Below are 21190 nucleotides of genomic sequence, written 5' to 3'. Positions count from 1 at the left end.
ATCAGCGGGGCTCGCTCCCAGCCGGCGCGTTTATCCCCCACAGCTCGGGAAAGCGAACTCTGCACAGCAGCAGAGAGGAGATGCCGGTGATGCTGCCTAATGAACGAACAGCTTAATTACTGGGAGGTTTTACCTCCTGACAGCGCAGACAGACACATGGATGGAGCTGGCATGCTAACGACCCTGCAGCAAGTCGGGATGAAGCTGCTACCAGTGCAGCGAGCAGGTGGCCTGTGCCTTGCAGAGCATCATCCCCAAAGCACAGGGAGGGACCCAGCCTGCTCGTCCCCCTGGCCACCGCTGCAGCCCTCGGGCAGGCACAGCAGGTGCTGAGCTGCAAACAGGCTCATCCTGCCCCCCAACAGGGAACCACCACCCCCCAGCCCAAGGTGGGTGATGGCCACCTTCACCCTGGCTGCGCCAAGGGGACTCACCGACCTTCCCCAGCCGACAGAAGAACAGGCTCAGCGCAACACGGGGCTGGGGGGGTTATTTTATTCTTTGCTTTGGTCTATACAAAAACAACTTACAGAAATAATAAAATCTTCCATTCCTGAACCACACTCCAGTAACTGTCCATCCCTTTCTGGTCGAAGCGTTAAACCACCATCAGACCTAGAGCCTCTTTTAAAAATGTGTTAGATAAGGGAGGAGGGGACGGAAACACACCACTCACCAAAAAGAAGGGAAACAGGTTAAAATGTGCAACAGAGATCAGTACAAGGACACGGTTTCTAACGCTGGAGTCACTCCTCTACGGGTACTGGTAGGATAGGCAGGTACACAAAGTCAGCTCCCCAACGGCTGATCGGAAAGAATTAAACTGCAGACATCCCGATGGCTAAAACGAAGGTCCTGGGACACGGCACCCTTTGTATTCAGCAAACTCTGGATTGGCCTGATTAAGTTAGAGCTCGCAGAAAGCAAAGGGTTTTCCCGTGTTAGATTCCTTTCCTAGAACACTAACACGCAGAACAAATAGTGGGGAAGTTCAAAAGCACAAACTTAAAAGACGGCAAAAGCCGTTGGCACCATATTAAAAATAAAAAAGAAATATATTTTCATAGAAAAGACTATTTTGCCAATGAAAGGTCGCTAACGGTGCAGGGTTTGTGTGTTTTAAAGCTTCAGAAACAGTATCTTGGATGCTGGATGCAGCAGTAGGTGCTTGAAGCAGTCCCAGGAGGAAGGACCTTCTCCACAGACCCACAGCGAAGAAAAAAAAAAATAATCGAAAAATAAAACCTCTCGTGGGAATGGAAAAGTTTGTCTTCTCAGGCACTTCTGTCTCCCAAGTCCTTCTTGCAAATGCTCAGCTCTGGGGCCACCCTCTTCTGTACGGAGAGAACACCTGTGTGCGGCAGGAGAGCACCCCGTTACCGCACGGGGGGGGACGCTGGAGGAGACCCGAGCCCAGGGGGCAATGGGGAAGCCGACCCACGGCAGCACTGGGGACCCCACGGCAGCGCCCGGGACCCCCGTGGCACGCCGAGCACCAGCAGCCAGCCCTGCCTCCCCCAGGCAACCCCCTCACGGTGGGGACGAGCGTGCCCTGGGTAAAGCGCCCGCACCGCGGGCACACGGCAGCACCCACCTGGTGCAGGGGCTGCGGGGCGGGTTAGGCGAGCATGTGGTCAGCGAAGGGCGCTCGGACGCCGTCGCTGTAGGCGTCCATGGGATAGTCCCCGTCCATGTCCATGTGCATGTCGATGGGGTCCAAGGGGATGTCACCCGAGTACATGGGGCGGTAACCAGGGTCCAGCTCTGCGGAAAAAAGGGATGTGCAACCCCAGCTCCCACCGGTGAGAAACTTCTCCAGACCTCAGCCACCCTCCTGGTCCCCCCACACCTCGGGCACACGGTGCTGCAGGACCCCCCAAGCCTCCGGGCCAGCCCAGGTGCACACGGGAGCAGCTGCATGTGCTGCCCGGGGCGCTGAGCATCCCGCTGAGCATCCCCAGCCAGGGGGCCTGGCACTTTGCTGGCAGCCACCCAGCCGAGAAAGGTTTTAAAACCAGCCTGGTTTGGTGAGATGAGGCAAACGCCCCGCTAGAGTCCAGCCCATGGGGGGGGGGGCGGCCCCGCAGGACCGTACTCACCATCTGAGTAGGGCTCGTTGATGGGGATCATGCTCTGAGCCTACAAAGGAAGGTGACACAAGTGAAGAGGGGATTTGTGTTTGCGTGTGCACGATGCTCAGCGGCTACGTGGTGCCCAGCCCTGTCCCCAGCAGCAGGTACGAAGATGCAGGGCTGCTGGAGAGCTGAGGCCACAGCCCATCCCCCACCCCGCTGCCTCCTGTTTGCTCCTGTCCAAGCTCTGGTCGGAGGTGGCAGCTTTTGGAGGCAGGATGGGACCATCCCAAGGGGCACTGGTTTCCCTGGGGAAAAGGGCTCATCTCCGTGCCCAGCACGATGCTCACCGCCTCCCAGGCTGCCGGGTCGTGCTTGAAGAGGGAGTTGGTGAGCTCCACGGAGACACGCTTTCTGTAGTCGGGGTTCTTGTCCTCCGAGATTCGGAAGAGCACGGCGGCCGCGTAGGTGGCTGCAGGGGGGATGGCAGCAGCCTCAGCTCCTGGTGCTGTGCAGCACCCAAGCACCAGAAGCCCCAGCCAGGCTGCAGCTGGGGCGATGCCAGTGGCAGAGAGCCGCCGGCACAGCGGCACTCACCCGTTCCCTCATTCCTGGAGTGCAGCAGCTCCATCAGGGGAGCCGAAGCCCCCTCGGCATCGATGGCATCTGCCGCTTCTTGTCCTGGGCCAGCTCGCACAGCACACCCGCCGCGACGCGCTGGATGTTCTCCACCGGCGAGTAGAGGAGCTGTCAGGAGAGATTAGTGGCAACACAAAGCAGCCAGCAAGGAGCCGTTGCGGCTCCTGAAACGGTCTCACAAGCGTGGGTGCTGCCCAGCTGAGCACCGTGGCTCCCTGGCCCCTGCACTGCAGGTCCATGCCAGCCAGGCGAGAGGTGACAAAGCGCAGCCCCCACACCTCCCCCGCCCCTGACCTGCACGAAGAGGGGATGGTGTTGAGGCGGAAGATCTCCATGCGGTTCATGGGGTCCCGGGCCAGGATGTGCAGTGCCCCCGTGCATCCCTCCACGATCTCTTCCATCTTCACTCCGTCCTGCCAGGGGACAAGTGCTCAGCCGGGGCCCTGGCACAGCCGGTGCACCCCAGGACCACCCTGAGCGCAGGCACAGGCCACCCCCCAGGGACAGGTCGGGTTCTGGGGTGCGAGGCTGTGCCAGGAGCAGGACAGACCCCACCGCGGGGACTCACCGTGTAGGGCTGCTGTGTGCCGGCTGCTACGTGCCGCTGGGCATCCTGGTGAGCCTTGACCAGCAGCTGGACCAGGCGGGGGGATGACAGCGGCCTCCTGGAGCGGGGCATGGTTGGCTGGGCACAGGGCCAGGTTGCGGATCAGACCTATGGTAGCCTGGAGGAGCGAAGGGGAGGAAGGAGAGATTCATCATCTCGACCGCGGGTCAGAGCAGCATGTGCTCCCCACGGCACCCACCAGCCGAGCCCCCCTCCCGCTGCCCGTCCCACCCCATCCCCCTCCATGGCGCAGGCCAACTTCAGCTTCCTCCCACGCCGGATCCGGCCCCTTCCCCGCGGGGGAGGCCGGGGCAAGTATTGACTCCAGCCGAGCAGCCGGCACAAGCCATTTCCTCCATTAGCTGCCGTCAAGGACACAGCCCAACGGGACCAGCCCCCCATCACTCCCCACACAGCACCAGCTGCAGACCCCCTCAGACATGAGTCTCACCACGGGTCAGCAGCCGGGGAGCTCGCTCAAGCCCAGCCACCCCCTTCCTCCAGCCCCCAACACCCCTCTCCCCCCCCAGCCCCTCACCTTGACCAGTGGCCACTGGTTGGGCTGGTTGAGGAGCTTGACGATCGCAGGGATGCCGTAGTTGAGCCGCACCGAGTTCTGAGCCATCTCGGCCTCGGGGTGCCGGCTGGTGAGGTGCCGGAGAGCGCAGACGGCCGGCTCGGTGATATCCTCCTTGTCACCGGCCCGAAGAATGGTGTGGATCAGGGCCTCCACCCCGTTCGACTGTGTCACCAGGGTCTTGTTCTTGCTGTTGTTGCAGGTCAGGTTGGAGAGGGTGCCGGTGGCACAGGTCAGCACATTCACGTCATCGGAGCTCAGCTGGTTCACCAGGATCTTGAGGACGCCGTCCAGGCCCTCCTGCAGGAGCGGGGACGGGAGATCAGACCAGCCCCCCCACCCCAGCCAGACGTGGGCTCAGCCAGGGGCTGGGCTGCAGCCCCGCACCCGTCACCTGAGCGTGGGGAGCTGGAGCTGCTCGCCCAGGATGGGCCGGACACCCAGCCGTGGAGAGGGGGGAGCCCCCTGCCACAGGGACGACCCATGCCATCGCAGAAAGGATCCAGCCCCAGCTGAGCCCTTCCTCCCAGACCTGGCATCCTCTCCCCTCGAATCCCAGGTCTGCGTGGCTGCCCTCACTGGAGCTCGCACACCCCTCGCTGCAGACCCCAACCCCCAGCACCCCACATCCCAGCCCCACGTGCCCCCCAGCAGGCAGCGCTTGTGCCTCCCACGCTGTCCCCCTCCTTTCCCCGTCCCCCTGCGGCCAGAGCTGCTTCTCCACGACGCCGGCACAGCGTGAGCAACATGCGCTCCTGACATGTGCAGCTTTACTTAAGAGTTTAATGTCTCCAGCAGCTTTTCTCTGCTGGGAAGTGCAAACAATGCGCCCGCCAGCACTGCCCCAGAGGTCCCGGGGTGACCCTGGTCCCAGCCGTGCCGGCAGGCAGCCAGCAGCGGGGGGCAGGAAGGAGTTAAAGGCGCCATGGCCACATCCCGCCATCAACCCCAATCGGCAGAGCCAGCGATGGTTCCACGCCAGCCCAAATAGTTTCCACGCTGCATCAGACGCTAATCTGCGTGGAGAGGCGGGCCCCAGCAGATGGGGAACACATCAGGAGGCAGCAAAGGGCTGGGGAGAGCAACCCCAGCGCAGAGCTCGGGGGTCACCCCAGCACCGGCTGCCACCCAACCCACGGGCACCACGGCCACAGCACCCACCACAGGGGCAGGAGCCACGCAGACGGCTGGTGCCAGGGCACGCTGCCGGCAGCTCCCTGGGCCACAGCAAGCAGCAGCCCCAGTGATGCCCCGCCGAGCACACGAGCGACAGCCGGTGGCCTTGGCTCGCCGCTGGGGACACGGCACCAGTGCTGGCAGCCGGCACGGGAAGGGCTGTGGGCGGTCACAGCCTCCCGCAATGCCAGGTAACCCCCTGCTGCAGGGGGTCGGCACAGCTGGGCATCTCCTGGGCATCCCCTGGCTCTGCCAGGCACACAGGCTGCCACAGCGGCTCACGGGGACGGGACATGGCATGGGGACATCACTGGTGGATGCAGCCCGGCACAAGCAGAGGCGAAGGACAGCCCGGCAGCTGGTATGTAGAAGCCTCCGAAATGCTGCGCTGAAGCACGAGACAGGGTCCCGCAGACTCACCTGTTTGGTGGCCACGTCAGAGAGGTTTCGCAGGGTCCAGAGACAGTTCTGGACTAGCCGGGGGCTGGAGCTGGTCAGGTGCTTGCCCAAGGCCTGCATGCCGCCTGCCGGGGAAGCGGAGAGCAGCCCATCGGTAAACACCCAACACTTCCCAGCGGAGGTGAGAAGAGAGACAGCGGGGTCTGCATGGCGAGCGTGGGCTGGGACCACCCGACCGATGCCTCCAACACACAACGCAGCCTCACGGCTCAGTGGAGGCTAAACGTGGAGCGGGAAGACAGCTCCTGGCTGGCCAGCCGGGCCAGATCCTGCCCACTCCTGGTGCCAAGAAAGCACCTCAGCAGCCTTCCAGCGCAAGAAACCAGGCCACACGTAGGTGGTTTCACCCGGCTATGCAAGGTATCCGCCTGTCTTGCACATCGGCTGCGAGACTGCACCCTCAGCTGCACCATCCCGACGCCACCACCCTCCTCCCGTCTGCCACCAGCTCCGCCGCAGCCCCCCAGCCCCTCTTACCAGCCTCAACGATAGCGGGCTTGTTGCTGGGGCACACCGACAGCACCTTGAGCACCCGGCTGGTGGTCCAGAGCAGCTTCTCGTAGTTGTAGCTGCGCATGATCTGCACCAGGGCTTGGGGTCCTCCGTTGGCCAAAATAATCAGCTGCAAGACAGAAGCACCAGGGTCGGGGCGTGCGGGGGGTCAGGGCTGCTGGAACCACTGCTCCGGGTTCCCCAGCTCGTGCCAGGACGCAGGTCAGGCAGGAGGTCCAAGCCCTTGGCACACAGGAGCGTGTCAGGTCACCCCTGCTGGGGCCATGCACGGCCACTGTCCCCTCTGGGCCACTCCAGCCCTGCACACCGGGGTCCCTCGCCCCGCGCCATGGGCAGGATGGGCAGCAGCCCCCACGCAGCCAGCGCCAGAGCAGGTCCAGGGACCGAACCTCCGCATGAGGCTGGGACAACTCGTGCGTAGGAGGAGAGGAGCAGCCGAAGAACAAAGATAGAGGCATTGCCTGGAGCAGCAGGGGGAGAAACCCAGCCAAGCCGATCTACCGGCCAGACTGGGACAGTCTGTGCTTTCGGGGATGTGCCACCTGCAAGAGGTCGGATCGGCAGCGTTGCAGACAGAGACAGCCCGACTGCTCCGCTGCCGGCTGGGGCCGGGGGGCACATGGGCCAAGAGGGTGGGAGCTCCCACCCCTGCCTCCTGGGCTTGTGTCTGCCAGGAGCAACGTTGGGCAAGTGCCCTGCTGCCACCCCCCCTCTGGCGGGACCCCACGCCGCAGGGCTCCCCAGGCGCACCTTGCTCTCCTGGTTCCCGTAGGCGAGGAGCTGAAGGCAGTCGGTGGTGATAGCCAGGAACTTGGGGTTGTTCTTGTTCAGCAAGGGAACCATCTTCTGCAGGCCGTCAGCCAGGCGCACAGCCATCTTGGCCCCTTCCTGGTAGAGCAGCAGGTTGTGCAGGGTGGTGATGGCGTAGAAGAGGACCGACTCGACCGGCGAGCTGCAGGCAGGCGGCACAGAGCCACGTCAGCGCGGGCAGCTGCCTCCGGGCTCGCCGAGCTGCCAGCGGAGCCCACAGGGCTGTCCCAAACCCCGACTCCCACCCAGCACCCTTCAGCGGGACCCGGCAGGAGGCCACCGTGCCACGTGGCCCCGGGGTGGCCCTCATGGAAGGGCAGAGACTGAACCCCATCTCCATGGACAAGGCAGCACAGAGGACCGCTCCCCTCCTCTGCCCCCAGCCCAGGCACTCGCCAGCCCGGGAGGGACCCCTTGGCTCTGCCATCCTCTCGGGACCCCCCGCCAGTACCCTCATACCTCAGCATCCTGACAAGGGCTGGGATGCCACCAGATTTGAAGATGGAGAGTAGCCCCTCACGGTGGTGCGAGAGGTTGTGCAGGATGCTGGTGGTGCAGCGGGCCGTGTCCAGGTCGCTGGTGCTCTGCATGGTGCGGACCACGGCTGCCACGATCTGGGGCGACTGCATCAGGGCACGGCGTGACGCCTCCTTCTTGGAGAGCTGGTTGACGATCATGGCTGCTTTGCTGACAACCACCTGGGGGGGGAAGAGAAGCCGGTGGGTGGGAGTGCGTCCCACTGCTGCCCATCACAGCAGGGACAGGAGGGATCCCACCCTGCCGGGGGAGGGCTGGTCCAGGGCTGCCGCGCGTTGTGCCGGGCAGGGCGGTGCAAGCAGGAATTGCTATTTTTAACAATCCTCAACCACGATGCTCCAGGAACTGTGCCGCAGTTTGCGGCAGCAGGCAGCGTACAGTCGGGTCTGCGGAGCACAGGCGCTGCGGGGATGGGCAGTAGCACTGAGAGCTGGCAAGAAGCGCTCAGTGCCTGCGCAAGGCCAGGAGAGCCGCGTCCCAGCAGCAAGGCCAGGCTGTGAGGAGGTGCGGGGGGGTAGAGGTGGGAACCGGAGCCCCAACCCCCCCACTGTGCCTGTCACAGGGCAGAGGCGGCCACAGAGCAAGAGAAAGGAGCCGGACAGAGCCCAGGAGCCCGGTGAGGATGGAAGCCTGGCTGTGCCACCGTGGCTGCGGAAGCCCAAAGACAGAGGCAGGCAAACCAGGCTTCCTTACCGGGTCCTCATCATTGAGCAGCTTGGTGAGCTCCGGGATGGCACGGGTGGCCAGCTCAGCATCGTCCTGGTAGTTGATGAGGTGCACGATGGCCGATTTCAGCATCTGCGAGGGCTCTGCCAGGCGCTGCACGTTGGTCTGCTGCCCCTCCAGCTGGGTGGTGATGAGCAGCGAGCGGTCCTCCACCGTCTCGGGGTACATGGCAGCCCGGACGCGCTGGGCCCGGGTCATGGCCAGCTGAGCCTCCATGTCAGCTGCAGGGGTGGATGGGGAGGCAGCGTTAGAATCGGGTTCTCTCTGAGGAGTGCTCCCCAGCCCCGCTTTCCAATCTCAATTAGCTGAGCAAGAGCTTAGTGCAACGACACCAGCAACGTCAGCAGTCCCAGCAGGCTCTGCAAGGAGCCAGTGCTTCAAAGTGTAAACAGATACGGCAGCGCAGAGATAAGACAACACTCAATTAGGCAGCATGATTAGACAGTTGTCACACAAGGCCCATTAATTAAGAAATTAAAGATATCTGCAACTTGGGACCAGCTGGCGCTAGGGATTAGGAGGATACGGAGGCCTTCCCCGTCGAAGATGCTGGAACAAGCATCACCTGAGCGAGAAGCTGCCGCAGCCACCCGCAGTCCCCACCTCTGCAGCACAGGGACCACGCAGGGCTTGGGAGGGCTCATCCCCTTCCACAGGGGTCTGCCTCCCCAGGGGAGCTGGCGATTAAACCTTCCAGGGCCCGCCACTGATGGGGGAACCGCAGAAGCAAGCAGAGCAAACAAGCCCTCTTTTAAGGGATAAAGCTGGGGGAAGCATCTCCTTTGGCTTCGGGGGCTGCAGCTCTGTCTGCTTCGCCCCTGCAGCGGCAGCAGACGGGCAGGCTGGTGGGGCTTTACGGCACACGCTGGCAGCTCTGCCAGCCACGCCGAGACAGGTTTCCTGAGCAGGCAGACAAGCAGCAGAGCAGACGGCTGATCCGTGGGCCGGGATCGGCTGTTCCTATCGCGAGCCAACCCACCGGCACACTCGGATGTGTGTGCACAGCTCAGCACTAGTGCGGGCTGGCTGCGCGCCGCCCCTACGCAAGAGCCTCTCGGCGTGGGGAAGGAGGACAGGAGGGAACATATTTTCGGCAGCAACAACTCCCGAGGTGTGGAAGGCAGCATGGAGGAGTGCCCAGAAGGAGCACAGCTCACAGGGAAGGCAGAGGAATGAAGGAACCAAGCTCATGGACGTGCCCAGCCCCACAGCCCCTACCTTGTGCTTGGCTCTGGCCCTGGCCCCCTCCCTGGCAGTAGCTCGTGGTGGTGGTCTTCTTGATGGTGTACTGCTTCCCGTAGACCTCATCATCGTCCCCGAGGCACTTGCTGCTGACGGAGGGCACCTGGGTGTTGACGCCGGAGTGGATGCCCGAGTCGTAGGTGTAGGTTTGCTGCCACTCCGTCACCTTGATCGGCTGCTCCATCATGTTCATCACCTCCATGGCTGCTCTGCGGGGCAGGGAGGGGAGAAGTTACACCGCCAGCACAGCCCAGGTCAGCGCAGCACCCCCCTGCCCCAAATCACACGGCAGCCCCCCCGGCACAGCAGCCGGCCCCCCGCACAGCCCACGAGCAGATCCCTATCTGCCCTCCTCCCCCACGCGAGATGAAAGGCAGCACCGGGATGACGAACCCACAGCTCAGCACTTTGCTGCTCGTGTTCAGACACGAACCGTGGCTGCAACCGGCGCAGACCACGCACGGCTGGCTGAGCCGTGTCTCACCGCCTCGGTGGCCAAGGTGTGAGCAGGCTTTGCCTGGCGCAGAGGGACCCCCAAGCAGCCCCCCCCCACCCCCCACCCCACCTCCTTCCAGGCTACCCCGGCTGCCCGTGAGCTTTTTAAAGATCAGTTTTCAAAGACAGAAAGCTGCGGACAACCCCAAGGCTCCAGCTCCAAGAATAAAACAAACCTTTTTAGAAGCCCGCTAGAAGACTCCTAAAGTGCTTAAAAATAACGAGGCAAAGCCACCGGCTCAGCTCTCCTGTGGGTGCTCAGCACCACAAGTGCCTGTGGCACAATCCGGGGCTGGGCACTCCCCAAGCTGTGCTGAGCACCACGCCACGGCCGCACGGTGCTGGGACAGGGCAGCCCAGCACATCCCAAAAACTCAGGATAAACCAGCCAAGGTTGCTTTCGAGCAGGGCTGGGTTTTCCTCGTCTTTAATTTGGGGGTGCAGCGGGAGGGAGGATGGCTCACGGATTAACCCCTGAGCTCATCGGGGCAGGCAGACACCGCAGGGCTGTGAGTCAGCAGCCCCCATCCAGCCCCCCAGGAGGAGGGAGATGATGGAGCAGGCAGGGAGGGATGGAGACAGCCCCGCCGCCGCTGACCCACCGCCTAGGCACTCACCGGGATTGCTGCCCCTTCCTCTGGCCGCACAGGGCTGGGGATGAGTCAGAGTTTCAGAGGCGATAAGCAGCGAAGGGAGCAGCTGCCGCCTGGCATAGCTGGGTGCAGCAGCAACCGCACATCCAAACAGCGGCATAATTACCACCTCCACGGCACTGATTCATGCACCAAGCTGGACCGGGGTGGCCGTGTGCCCCTGGCCCCGCTCCAGCCACCGGCACAGCTCGGGGCTCACGGGGACCAGCCAGGCTGACGTGTCAGCCTCAGCCTCCAGCACCTTCCATGGGGGAAGCAAGGGGAAGGGGGGAACGAGCCCCCCGTCAGCCCCCAGCTGCGCCGACGGCTGAGTCAGGGCGTCGGGTGGTGGCCAAGGACGCGGCTTGCGTGGGGCGGCACGGCAGGGCATGGCGCGCACGGGCTTGGCGCAGCTCGCCCCAGCGCTGCCGGCTGTTCCCAAGGAGCGGCTGAGCCCTTGCAAACGGCACAGGCCGGTGCTCACCGGGAAAAAATCCCAGCCCGGGCACAAACATTCATTCCCGAGGAGTCCCACCACTCTCCCGTCCCCCCAGCTGGAAGCATCCTGCATCCCACCCGGTCCATCCCCACCCCCAGCCACCTTCCCGGAGCCACCGCAGGGAACGGCTTGTGTCAATTCGATGTTTTTTTGAGCTGTCAAGCAGCAATCCACAGAGTACTGCTCCGGCTGTAATGGGTTGTGCATAATGCATGTTTGTAAGGCAGCAAGAGAGGGACCCACTAATGGAGGCGGGGGGGGCGGGGGGGGGGGGGCGGCGTATCATTCCCACGCAGGAGCTGGAGGTGCTATGTGGTGTGGCAGGGCAGTGTGTGACACACGGTGCCAGGGGTGAGCCGGCTACGCTCCCCACCCCGTGCCAGAGCAGGGATCGGCCAGGAGAACCCCTGTGCCAAGCCGGGAGCGTCGCACACCCTGCGTGTATTTATAAGCTGTTGCATCGGTGTTTGGGAGAGCAAGTCCTGCCAGCTGGGTTACCCTGGCCACACTGGCAGGACCTCCAAATTGCATCAGGAAACCCAAGAAAAATCAACACCAAATCACACCCGAGGAAGCATGGCAGGCAGAACACTGCTCCTGCACTGTGGCACCTTGCCCCGGCAGTGCGGTGGGAGCCATCGTACCACACGGCCAGGAGCTGCTGTGCAGAGCCCCGGCAGTGGGGCTACGGTCACAGGGACCCCAGGACCCCCAGGCCAACACTGGAAAGTTGCTCTGGACAGATGGGCAAGGGGAGAGCGGAGCCAAGGGCACAGAAAGCTCCCTGCACCAGAGGGGGGGGGTGTAAGGACCCCCAGCACCCACCCCAACCAGGGCAGGGACCCCCAGGCAGCAGCGAGCTGGAGCTAGCAGGAGAGTCTGGTGCTGCCCGCACTGTCAGTTGACCGGTAACATCTGCTCTACAATTTACAGGCATTTGACAGGCACTTATTTTTTCCAAACCTCCCGAGTTCAGCTCAGACACCAGCTTCTTGCAGAGCCCTGCATTATGCATGAGCCACCACCCCCACCCCCCCGCCCCTCCTCTGTCTGCACTGCCAGCACCCCAGGGACATCAAAAGCCAGCAAAGCTCCTCAGAGCCCAGACACAAGCTCAGGTGATCGGCCCCAGACAAGCTCCGAGCAGGAGAGTGGGTCCAAGCTAATGAGCACCAGGTTAGACCCGTCTGAGCATGAGGCGCTGCCACCAGGGCCACCAGGGATGGGTGCTACACAGCTCGGGGGACTCCCCCTCCCCAGGAGCCCCCGTGGGCATCCTGATAAACACAGCACCCATCCATCCCCTGGAGCGTCACCCCCACCAGCAGCCCCAGGGGTTTGCTCGCCCAGCAGCACCTGAGGCGATGGGGCCAGCAGAGCAAGTGTCAGATGCTCCAGTGGCGAGCAGTGACATTTTCTGAACCCTGTGTCAAGTGTCCTCAGCTCATCACTGAGCAAGGGCCAGACACCTGACACAAGCTTCTTCCCCATCCTCTGATGCCCTCCCTCCTCAGCGGGATCAGAGCCAGATGCCCCCCCTCCCCCCAGGCAGGGGATGCTGGCTATACCTGGGCTCACCTTTGGCAGGAGCCGTTGGTGATGCCTTTGGTGGCGCGTGGCTGCAGTGGGGCAGGACCCCCGCCAGCAGAGGGGAGGGCAACAGATCATGCAGGAGGGGGAAGCAGGGATGGGGCACATGTGAAAATACCTGCCCTGGAGGGGTCAGCCACGAGCATGGGGGTCTTGGGTGGGTTCCAGCCCCTTCCTCAGCCAGGCATGTTGGTAGGATTATTGGTCCCGGTCTCCCTCCCACCAGGCTTTTACTGAACAGAGTGGGAAGCAGAGCAGGGGCACAGCGGTACCACCGAGCCCCCCTGCCTGCACGGAGCCAGGAGCCCAGGGAAACAGGGCTTGCTCCTGGGAACAGTGAGAATCCCCCCAGAAAACAGTGAGGCAACGTGGGGGACCCCACAGGGGGGACATGCAGACCTCCAGCCTGGCCCCAGCACCATGATGGGGAATGGGCCGAGCCACGCAGGGGGCTTCAGCCATGGGGCAGGCAGGGGCTTCAGGCACCCCCATGCAGGGGAGAGCCAGGAGAAGGTTAATCCCTCTCCCACCACTTCCTGCAGCCGGGAAGGCAGAGGAAGCTCCCACGGCCCAAAGGCACCGGCCAGCAGCTCATCCGCCCCCAGAGCCATTTGATCAGCATCCAGGCAGCATCGCTCCCCCTGAGACACCGTCTGCGAGGAAATCTCTGGCAAACATGCAGCCCCCGGCCTGACCAGCCCTTCCCTCCGGCTGCTGGGAGAAGCCTTCGGCCTCACGCAGGCGGAACAGAGCCAGCCGAGGTACGGCTGAGCTGCCCAGAACAGCAGCCGGGAAGCCACGAATGCCGCTTCGTGCAAAAATAGCTATTGCCCAGGGATGTCTGGGGAGCAGCAGTCCCTGCGTTGAGCAGCCATGACCCCCAACGGGGGGGCAGGGAAAAAAAAGCAGCCCACATCCCAAGTCCCAGGCAGGGGCCGCACAGGAACAGGCACCGAGACCTGGGGGTCGGTGGGTGCAAGGGGCATCACATGCGGCTCCAGGCTGCCCCTTGTCCCTGCGCAGAGCATGCTGTGCTGCCCAGCCCGGAGCAGCGTCCCATACTGGCCGAGGGGCTGCCATAGTCCCCCACAGAGCCCCCCCGTCCTTGCACACATCCATCGCAGCCCTGCCGGGAACAGAGCAGCGGCAGCACTGGAGATGCCCCTGCTCAGGGGCCACACGGTGCAAGCTCAGCTGCGGGAAGCATGCGGGCAATAGCAATTACAGTCACTTAGGCTTTTAAGAAAAGGAGAGAGGCAGTTAAAGCAGTTCAATAAATGCAATGCAAGAAAAGAGTCTATTTTAGAAGCACTTACGCTACACGCAAGCGATCTCCGGTCCTCGCCACCTTCCTGGAGCAGCCGGGGGATTAGCGACCGCCCCGCTCAGGCGGTGAGGCTGGGGCAAAGCAGCCTCCACAGCCACAGCACCAGAGCCCTCTGAGGGGCAAGGGCACCCACAGCTGCACCCCAAAGCCCCCCACTGCCTGCAACCTCCCCCCAGAGGAGCCCAGATGCAACACCATTGCACCGACAGCTAACAAAGCTGCGGTGGCAGCTAACGAAGCGCCCGCAGACCCAGCGCTGTACAAAGGCTTCGATGGTTCTGAAGAGGATCCCTCGCAGGAGGGGGCAGAGAACAGAGCATCAATGAGAAGCGTTGGAGTCAGATCCTGGCTACCGTGAGCCCTTTCAATGGGGCTTTACAGTGAAGATAAGTGGAAGAATTCAAAGGCAACGAGAGCAGCTTGAAGTTTAATGAGGAGGAGACGGGCAATGGGGGATCGGCCCCTTGTTAGAAAGCAGGCTGTAACACACAAAGGAGCCCATGGCCTTTGTTTGCTGAGGCTCCAGGTCCGGAGTGGCTCCCAGCCGCCCCACCAGCTCCAACAACTTCAGCCCCTCGGGGAAGGCAGCGAGGGGTGCAAGAACCGCCCTTCAGACCTGAGCTCCCTCACTGGAAGAGGTTCCAAAACCTGATTTGTTTTTCAGTTGTTCCTGACAAGGTGACATTTGAGCTGCCAAAAGCACTGCGTAAAACCCCTGCTATGCAGGGGGTGCACATCCCCCCGAGCATGGCGAGACCAGGCTCCTGGCAGCAGAGCCGGCCCCGAGCACAGCATCGTGCCACGACCCACTCCACTGATGCTCTCCATCAAAGCCGAGCACCTTCCCCAAGCCCCTGCAAGTGCCTCACCTGCACCTGAATTAACAGCTCCTGACAGCTCCAGCACATGCCAGGTCCAGGCTGTAATGTTTTGGCACTTCACAAAACGACAAGGTATTATCCATCAAGCGCTCTCGCAACGGGAAGAGCGTGCGCAACGCTGGGCATGACACCCGCTCTCCCATGGGACACAGTGGGACAGCCCAGCCCTTGCACAGGGAACTGCCTGCCACCCAGAACTCATCCAAGAGCTGTGCCAAAGCATCACTGGCCACACCATGGCTTCAGCTTCCCCCAGGAGCCCCACCACCCACGCCACAGCCCCCAGTGTCACCTTCCTGCCCCAGATGCACAGCAATGCTGGGCACCAGCACAGATCCAGCAGCCTTGATTTGGGATCAGGTCCCCTCTCACACAAGTTTTTGTGCTGTGCCAGGGCTGGCAAGCCCCATGGCAGGACCCCAGCCCCCCAGCAAGGTTTTCCCAGGGATGTTTTTGTGCCAAAACCTCATCACGGGGTCTCTGGCAGCACACCTCCCCTCCCTGCATCCCCAGTTGCTGGCACAGACACTGCCACCCACAGAGGCACTGGGATCAGGAGGACTAATGTGGGCACATCCCCTCCTCAATTGAAGTTTGCTGATCTCATTAGCAACACTGCTGGGAAAGATGGGAATTTGCCACTTGTCCACGGAAAGGAGAACTGGCATGGTGCGATTAATCACAATAACTCCATCTGGATAAAAAAAATAATCATTTTGTTTTAAAAAGCACAAAGAACAAGTTGTCCTTTAAGATGTTCTTAAACATATAACATATAACATAAAGCCTGATAATTGCAGGCTTTAAATTTAGGCTATGAGGCTTGTGGGCTGTTCCCAGCTCCGGCCACGGTGTCCAGAAACACGAGATTTTGCCACCTGGTCCTGATGCTGCTGGAGGAGCAGAGGCAGCAGGGAGGGACACGGAGCTGCTGAGCCCCGGCTTAAATTCTCCATCCAATTGCATTACATCTGTAAAGTTCAGACACTTCACAAGGAATTATCACCAACACCCGTCAGCACCCAGCCTGTCGGAGCAAGTTAATGATTTGTCACCAGGGCTCTGCCCGCGCGTCACAGCGATTACGGCAGGGCTCCTTACAGCAGCCAAAGGTCTCCCCCTCCCCGCCCCACCAGCGAGGAACATGCGCTTGATCCAGCCATCCACCCCCAAAAGCCACACGGGACCACAGCACATCGCACCCCACGGGGATCGTGCCCCCTCCAGCACCAGAGCAGGATCCCCCCAGCTGGGTACCGCTGCTCACTCGCCTTCACCCCCTCCCCGCAGGTTTGATCACCCAGGCGTGGGATATTTGGAAAACACCAGGCATTCCACCTCCACCCAGCTGCCAGCTCCGGGTCTCAGGAGGAGTCTGAGGACTCGCTCGGCTCAGCCGAGCGCAGGCGTCACGGGGCTGCCCGAGGAGCCCCAGCGTCTGCAGCACAAGGCTCCTGCCCTGTTTGCAAAGCGATTTCGGAGCCAAGTGACCGAGACATGTTCAAATGCCTCTGGGTCTGTCAGCAGCCGCAGCAAAACCCATCAGGGCTGGCATATGTAGATGGGTATTTCAAACCTCTGCCTAATTAGAAGTATATTCATCTCCCTCCGCAGCCGCCGCCGAGCCCTGCAGCGCTCCCACGCCGGAGGTGGGAAGCGGAGGGTGAGGACCCCTGCCCACGGCAGCCTGTGTGGCTCCAAAGCCAACCCAGTTTTAGCACAGACATGGTGTTTAGCTGCTTAGGCGAAGTTTTAAGACTCCTTTGGAGAGGGAGCACCTGCACCGTCCTCCACTGCTTCACCACACAGTGTCCGTGGGGAAGGGGGGTAAAGCCAACCCTCCCGAAGCAGAGAACACTGCAGTGATTCAAGGCACCGGTGCAGCCCTGGTGTCCTCCCAAGCTGCCATCCCAGCTGCTTCCATCCACACAGCCCAACTCCTGGACACCCCATGGTCTCACGGGACCGAAAGCCACCACCCCAGGCCCAGCTCCGGGTGACGGTGGGTGCCCCACACCCCCCGCCTCGGTGGGAAAACACCGGCTGACATCAAGATAAAAGCTGAAATCCAAGGTAGGCTTGTTCTGTTTTAATAGAAATGAAATTTCTTTTTAACTTCTGTTAATTAGAAGCCAATCTAATTTAAACCTAAAAGATGAGCGCAAGCTTCGGTGCAGATGCTGCAATTAAAGTCTTGCAAGTTCTCTGCGAAGAGCTGCCACTTCCCCAGCGTGCGGAGCGGGGGCCAAGGGCAGCTCCGCTCCCCAAGGCTCTGCCATCTGCCAGCGGCATGGTGCCCAGCAGAAGTCTTAAACCCTGGAGATCTGGAAGTGTGATAAAAAGCCAAATCCCATCAAGTGCTCCCACACCAAACCACAGCTTTGAAGGGAAACCATCATCACAGGAACAGCCGCAGCTGAAAAAAAGCCATGCAGCTGCACCACAGTTGCCTGCCCCGGCTGCTAGAGCTGATTAAGGATTTCAGGTGGGGGAAACAAAGGGGAGAGTTAATGGGATTAGGTCAGCACTGAATATTACACTGAAATACAGCACTGGGACCAGAGGGGACATTCTCCAAGGTCCCCGGCTACAGCCAAGCCACCAGCAGCCTGCAGTGCTGAGGTGGTCGAGGCTCTGGGCACGATCACCCAGATCAGCCCCGGTGCAGCCCCCCATCACCCGGCTCAGCCCCACCAGGGATGCATGCACTTCCTGGAGCCGGCAAGGACGCGCCACAATGCACAGACAATAGACTGTAAATGCCATTGTCTGGAAGTGAGGGCCCTGCTGCAGCCGCCCCACGAGCCCCCCGAGCATCGGGGACCCACCTCTCCCCCAGCACCCATGCGGCACCCAGACCTGGAGGGGAAAACACCCGTCAGTCACCGATGCCAGGAGCTCTGTGCATTCCCATCCCGATGGCCAACTTATTTAAGCCAAATTAGCAGTAAAATGGGTTTTTCATGACACTTTATGGAAACCTTCCAAAGCAACGAGCGATTACAGGCTTCAGATGCACAGGGACGGTTGCGTTGGGTACCCTGCACCCTTCCAGCCGACTCCAACAAAACACCGACAAGGACATAGAAAGGGACGTTAAAATTCCCCCAGCCCCGGTACCCGGCTGAGCCGGACACCCGCTCCCACTGGGAGCGGGGCCAGGAGCAGACCCCGCGGGCACCGCACCCACCCTGGCTGTGGATCAGAGCCCCCAGCAGCCCCTCCAGTTCCACGCCAGCCCCATGGCAGCTGGCAGGGGGATGCTTCGCCCCCAGCTCCGCGGCAGCCCAACATGAGACCACCGGGTGTCAAGGGCTGCCAAGCGGCACCAGTGCCAAAACCAGCACAATGTAGGTTGGAGAAGGAGGCACAGCAACTGCAGGGGACAGACCCAGCTGGGTCACAGGGTGTCCCCAGCCCACAGGACCCTTCTGGCATGGGGAAGCTGATGGGAACATCACCCCCAGACATGGGGCTCGCCCAGGAACCCCAACAGCACCGCAGGGAAGGCGGGAGGGGGTGCAGGGATGCTGCAGCCTGGCAGGAGCGGGTGCAGGCTGCTGCCTTCGCACCGTGGGGGCATGACAGCAGCGTGGGTCACCCGGGGGGCCCTGGCAGGCGGCCATGCCGTCCCAGCACTAACGCTCCTCTGGTGGCACAAACGTCCCCCCAAGTTGCTCATACGCCAGCCTGCATCCTCCATCTGCGGGCAACTCCCAGCGACGTTCCAGCATTATCCTTTCATCCCTGCTGTAAACCCGATTAATTAAGCTAATCACTCAGCTAACGCAATTAGACTGCTCTCTCCCAACGCCAGACAAGAAGCCAGTCAAGTTTCGCTCCAGTGTGCGCCGACAGCCACTCGGGGGGCTCAGCCGGGACCCCCGACCCCGGGCAGGGGGGCGCTGCCTGGGTAGTGCCAGGACACCCCGGGCCCTTCCCGACCCCCTGAGCCACCCCACCCCGGCAGCGCTTTGCAAAGCCGGCTGAGGGCGAGGGGCAGCACCGCCGGGGGGACTCCGGGGCGGCCCCCGGGCAGCACCCGGAGGCACTCGGTGTGACTCACGGCCACGGCACCGGGCGGCCACGGCTGACGTAAGAGCCCCGGGGCCACCGGGGCGAGCAGCGCGCCGAGGCCTCGCCCGTGGAGCAGCGACCCGGGGCGGTGCCGGGGACAGAGCCGCCGCCTCGCACCGGGCTGCGGCTTCGCAACTTGCAAACTCGCTCCCGCAGCGCCGAGCGGAGCCCGTGACAGCCCCAGCCGCCCGCGGGGGGCTCACCCCGGGGACCCATCCACCCGCAGCCGGGCTCGGCCACCGACCGCCGCAGCGTCCCCCGGCGGGACGAGCCGCGCTCACGGGCGGCGCAGGCTCCGCGCCCGCCCTGCGGGACCGAGCCGGGGCGCTGGCCGGCCGCCGCACTCCTCCCAGCGCCGAGCGCAGCCGCCGCCCCCCTGCCCCGCCAGCCCCCCCCCCGACCAAGACACCCGGTTGCCCCGGGCCCCCCCCACGGGAGTGGCCGCGCCCCGTCCCGTCCCCGCGGCCGCCCGTCCCTCACCTGCGCGGCGCGTCCCCTGCGCGGGCTCTGCCGCCCGCCCCGCTCCGGCACGAACAAAAGGCGAGCAGCGCCCCGCGCCCCGCCCCGCCCCGCCGCTTGCCCCGCCCCCCGCGCCGCCGGGCGGCGATTGGTCCGCCGCCACGCCCGTCAAACCCTCGGCGCGTCAGGCACCGCCCCTGCCGGACGTGTTTATGTGCTCTCCATTGGCGGGGGCGCGGCCGCCCCGCCCTTCACCGGCAGGTGATTGGGCAGCGGGCGGGGCAGGCGGGGCGAGGTAGAGGGTGGGGAAGGGCGTGGCCGTGAGGGGGAACCACCTGGGTGACGTCACTGGGCGGGGTAGGGCGGGAGCGGGGCGGGGCCAGGGACCCTCCGGGGGTGAGGGCGGGGCGTATTGGGGCGGGGCGTATTGGGGCGGGGCGGGGTGGGGGCGGGGACCCCCGGGCACGCGAGTAGGGTACAGAGATCCGCCGGGGGCTGTGGGGTGCGGGGACCCCATGGACACACGTGGGGTGCGGGGACCCCCGTGGGCTGTGGGGACCCCAGGACTGCGTGGGGTGCGGGGAGCCCTCCCACGGCAGCATGTGCACCCGGGCTGCAAAGACCCCCAGGGGAGGTGTGGGGTGCTGGGACCCCTGCAAGGGAACGCGGGCACCCAGCGGCCTCACCCCTGTGCGTCCCCCTCCCCACGCACCTCCAGCGTCACCCGTGGGCGGCGGAGACCCTGGTCCCACGGGGGCTGAGCACTGTGGTGTGGCTGGGAGGGGCCGTGGGCAGGGGGCTCAGGGCTGCCCCTCCAGCTCTGCTCCCCAGCTGCCCTCCCCACTCCCCCCCACCCCAGCCTGGCCAGGCCATAATTACAGCCTCCTAATTGCTGTGGGGGTGCGTGGGCCGCCCCCGCCTCCTGTGTCACGTAGGGTGTTCATCGATGGGTGCTGGGGTGCGGAGCCGGCGGTGCAGCAGCGGGGTCCTGGCCCTGCAAAGGGGCTCCACGCCGCCCGGGTGGGGAAACTGAGGCAGGAGCCCGGCAGCGGCAGCACAACGCGCTGGGGAAGGGCTTGGGCGGCTGACGGCAGCCTGCGTCACCCCAGTCCTTGGCCAAACTGGTCCCACCAGCTGCCGCCGCCACCTCCCAGCTCACCCACTTCCCACAGGCCCCAGGCAAAGCCTCCATCACCCAGCGCCCAAGTCACCGATCACCTGGCACCAGGGCACGTCCCAGCCCATAATGGGGTTCCCCGGGCCTCCAGCACCCCAGAGCTGGGGCACAGGAGGGTTCTGCCCCGGGGGGGGCGGTGAGGGGACGCATCCTGCATCCCCCTCACAGTCCTCTGCTGCCTCTGGCCGCAGGCGCTGACTCAGCTAGGAAATCACAGCTCTGGAGGGAGGCGAGAGACAGAGCTTCCAATGCCCCTGCAAGAAAACGGGGTCTCATTGCTTGGCGTAGAGCGGGTGACACAAGGCACAGCGAGAGCCCTCCCAGCACAGGGAGGAGAAGGACACATGGCGTGGCACAGCAGGGCACAGCATGGCATGGCACAGCACGGCACAGCATGGCACAGCACGGCACAGCAAGGCATTGCATGGCAGGGCACGGCATGGCATGGCACAGCAGGGCACAGCAGGGCACAGCATGGCACGGCACGGCAGGGCATAGCATGCCACAGCACAGCATGGCATAGCACGGCACAGCAAGGCATTGCATGGCAGGGCACAGCATGGCACGGCACAGCACGGCACAGCACGGCACAGCATGGCACGGCATGGCATGGCACAGCATGGCACGGCACAGCATGGCAGGGCAAGCACATCGTGGCATGGCAGGGCACAGCATGGCAGGGCATGGCACAGCAC

At 63.4% G+C, this 21190-nt stretch overlaps 1 protein-coding gene across 1 annotated transcript; it reads right to left on the bottom strand.

The window, feature by feature from the left end:
* Window positions 1–479: 479 nt before the first annotated feature.
* JUP (junction plakoglobin) lies at window positions 480–19418 on the bottom strand. The gene is given in 18 exon segments (XM_056362503.1): window positions 480–1351; window positions 1595–1764; window positions 2100–2139; window positions 2423–2544; window positions 2670–2750; window positions 2753–2819; window positions 3006–3022; window positions 3025–3124; window positions 3280–3360; window positions 3362–3436; window positions 3857–4195; window positions 5492–5595; window positions 6008–6152; window positions 6794–6995; window positions 7313–7551; window positions 8084–8337; window positions 9335–9567; window positions 19340–19418. Coding segments are annotated over 16 exon segments (2238 nt in total). The 5' UTR covers window positions 9561–9567; window positions 19340–19418; the 3' UTR covers window positions 480–1351; window positions 1595–1618.
* Between the last annotated feature and the right edge of the window lie 1772 nt (window positions 19419–21190).

Source organism: Falco biarmicus, chromosome 17 (genome assembly GCF_023638135.1).
Source record: "Falco biarmicus isolate bFalBia1 chromosome 17, bFalBia1.pri, whole genome shotgun sequence".
NCBI classification, from domain to species: domain Eukaryota; kingdom Metazoa; phylum Chordata; class Aves; order Falconiformes; family Falconidae; genus Falco; species Falco biarmicus.
This window is presented reverse-complemented; position numbering and strand designations above follow the sequence as displayed.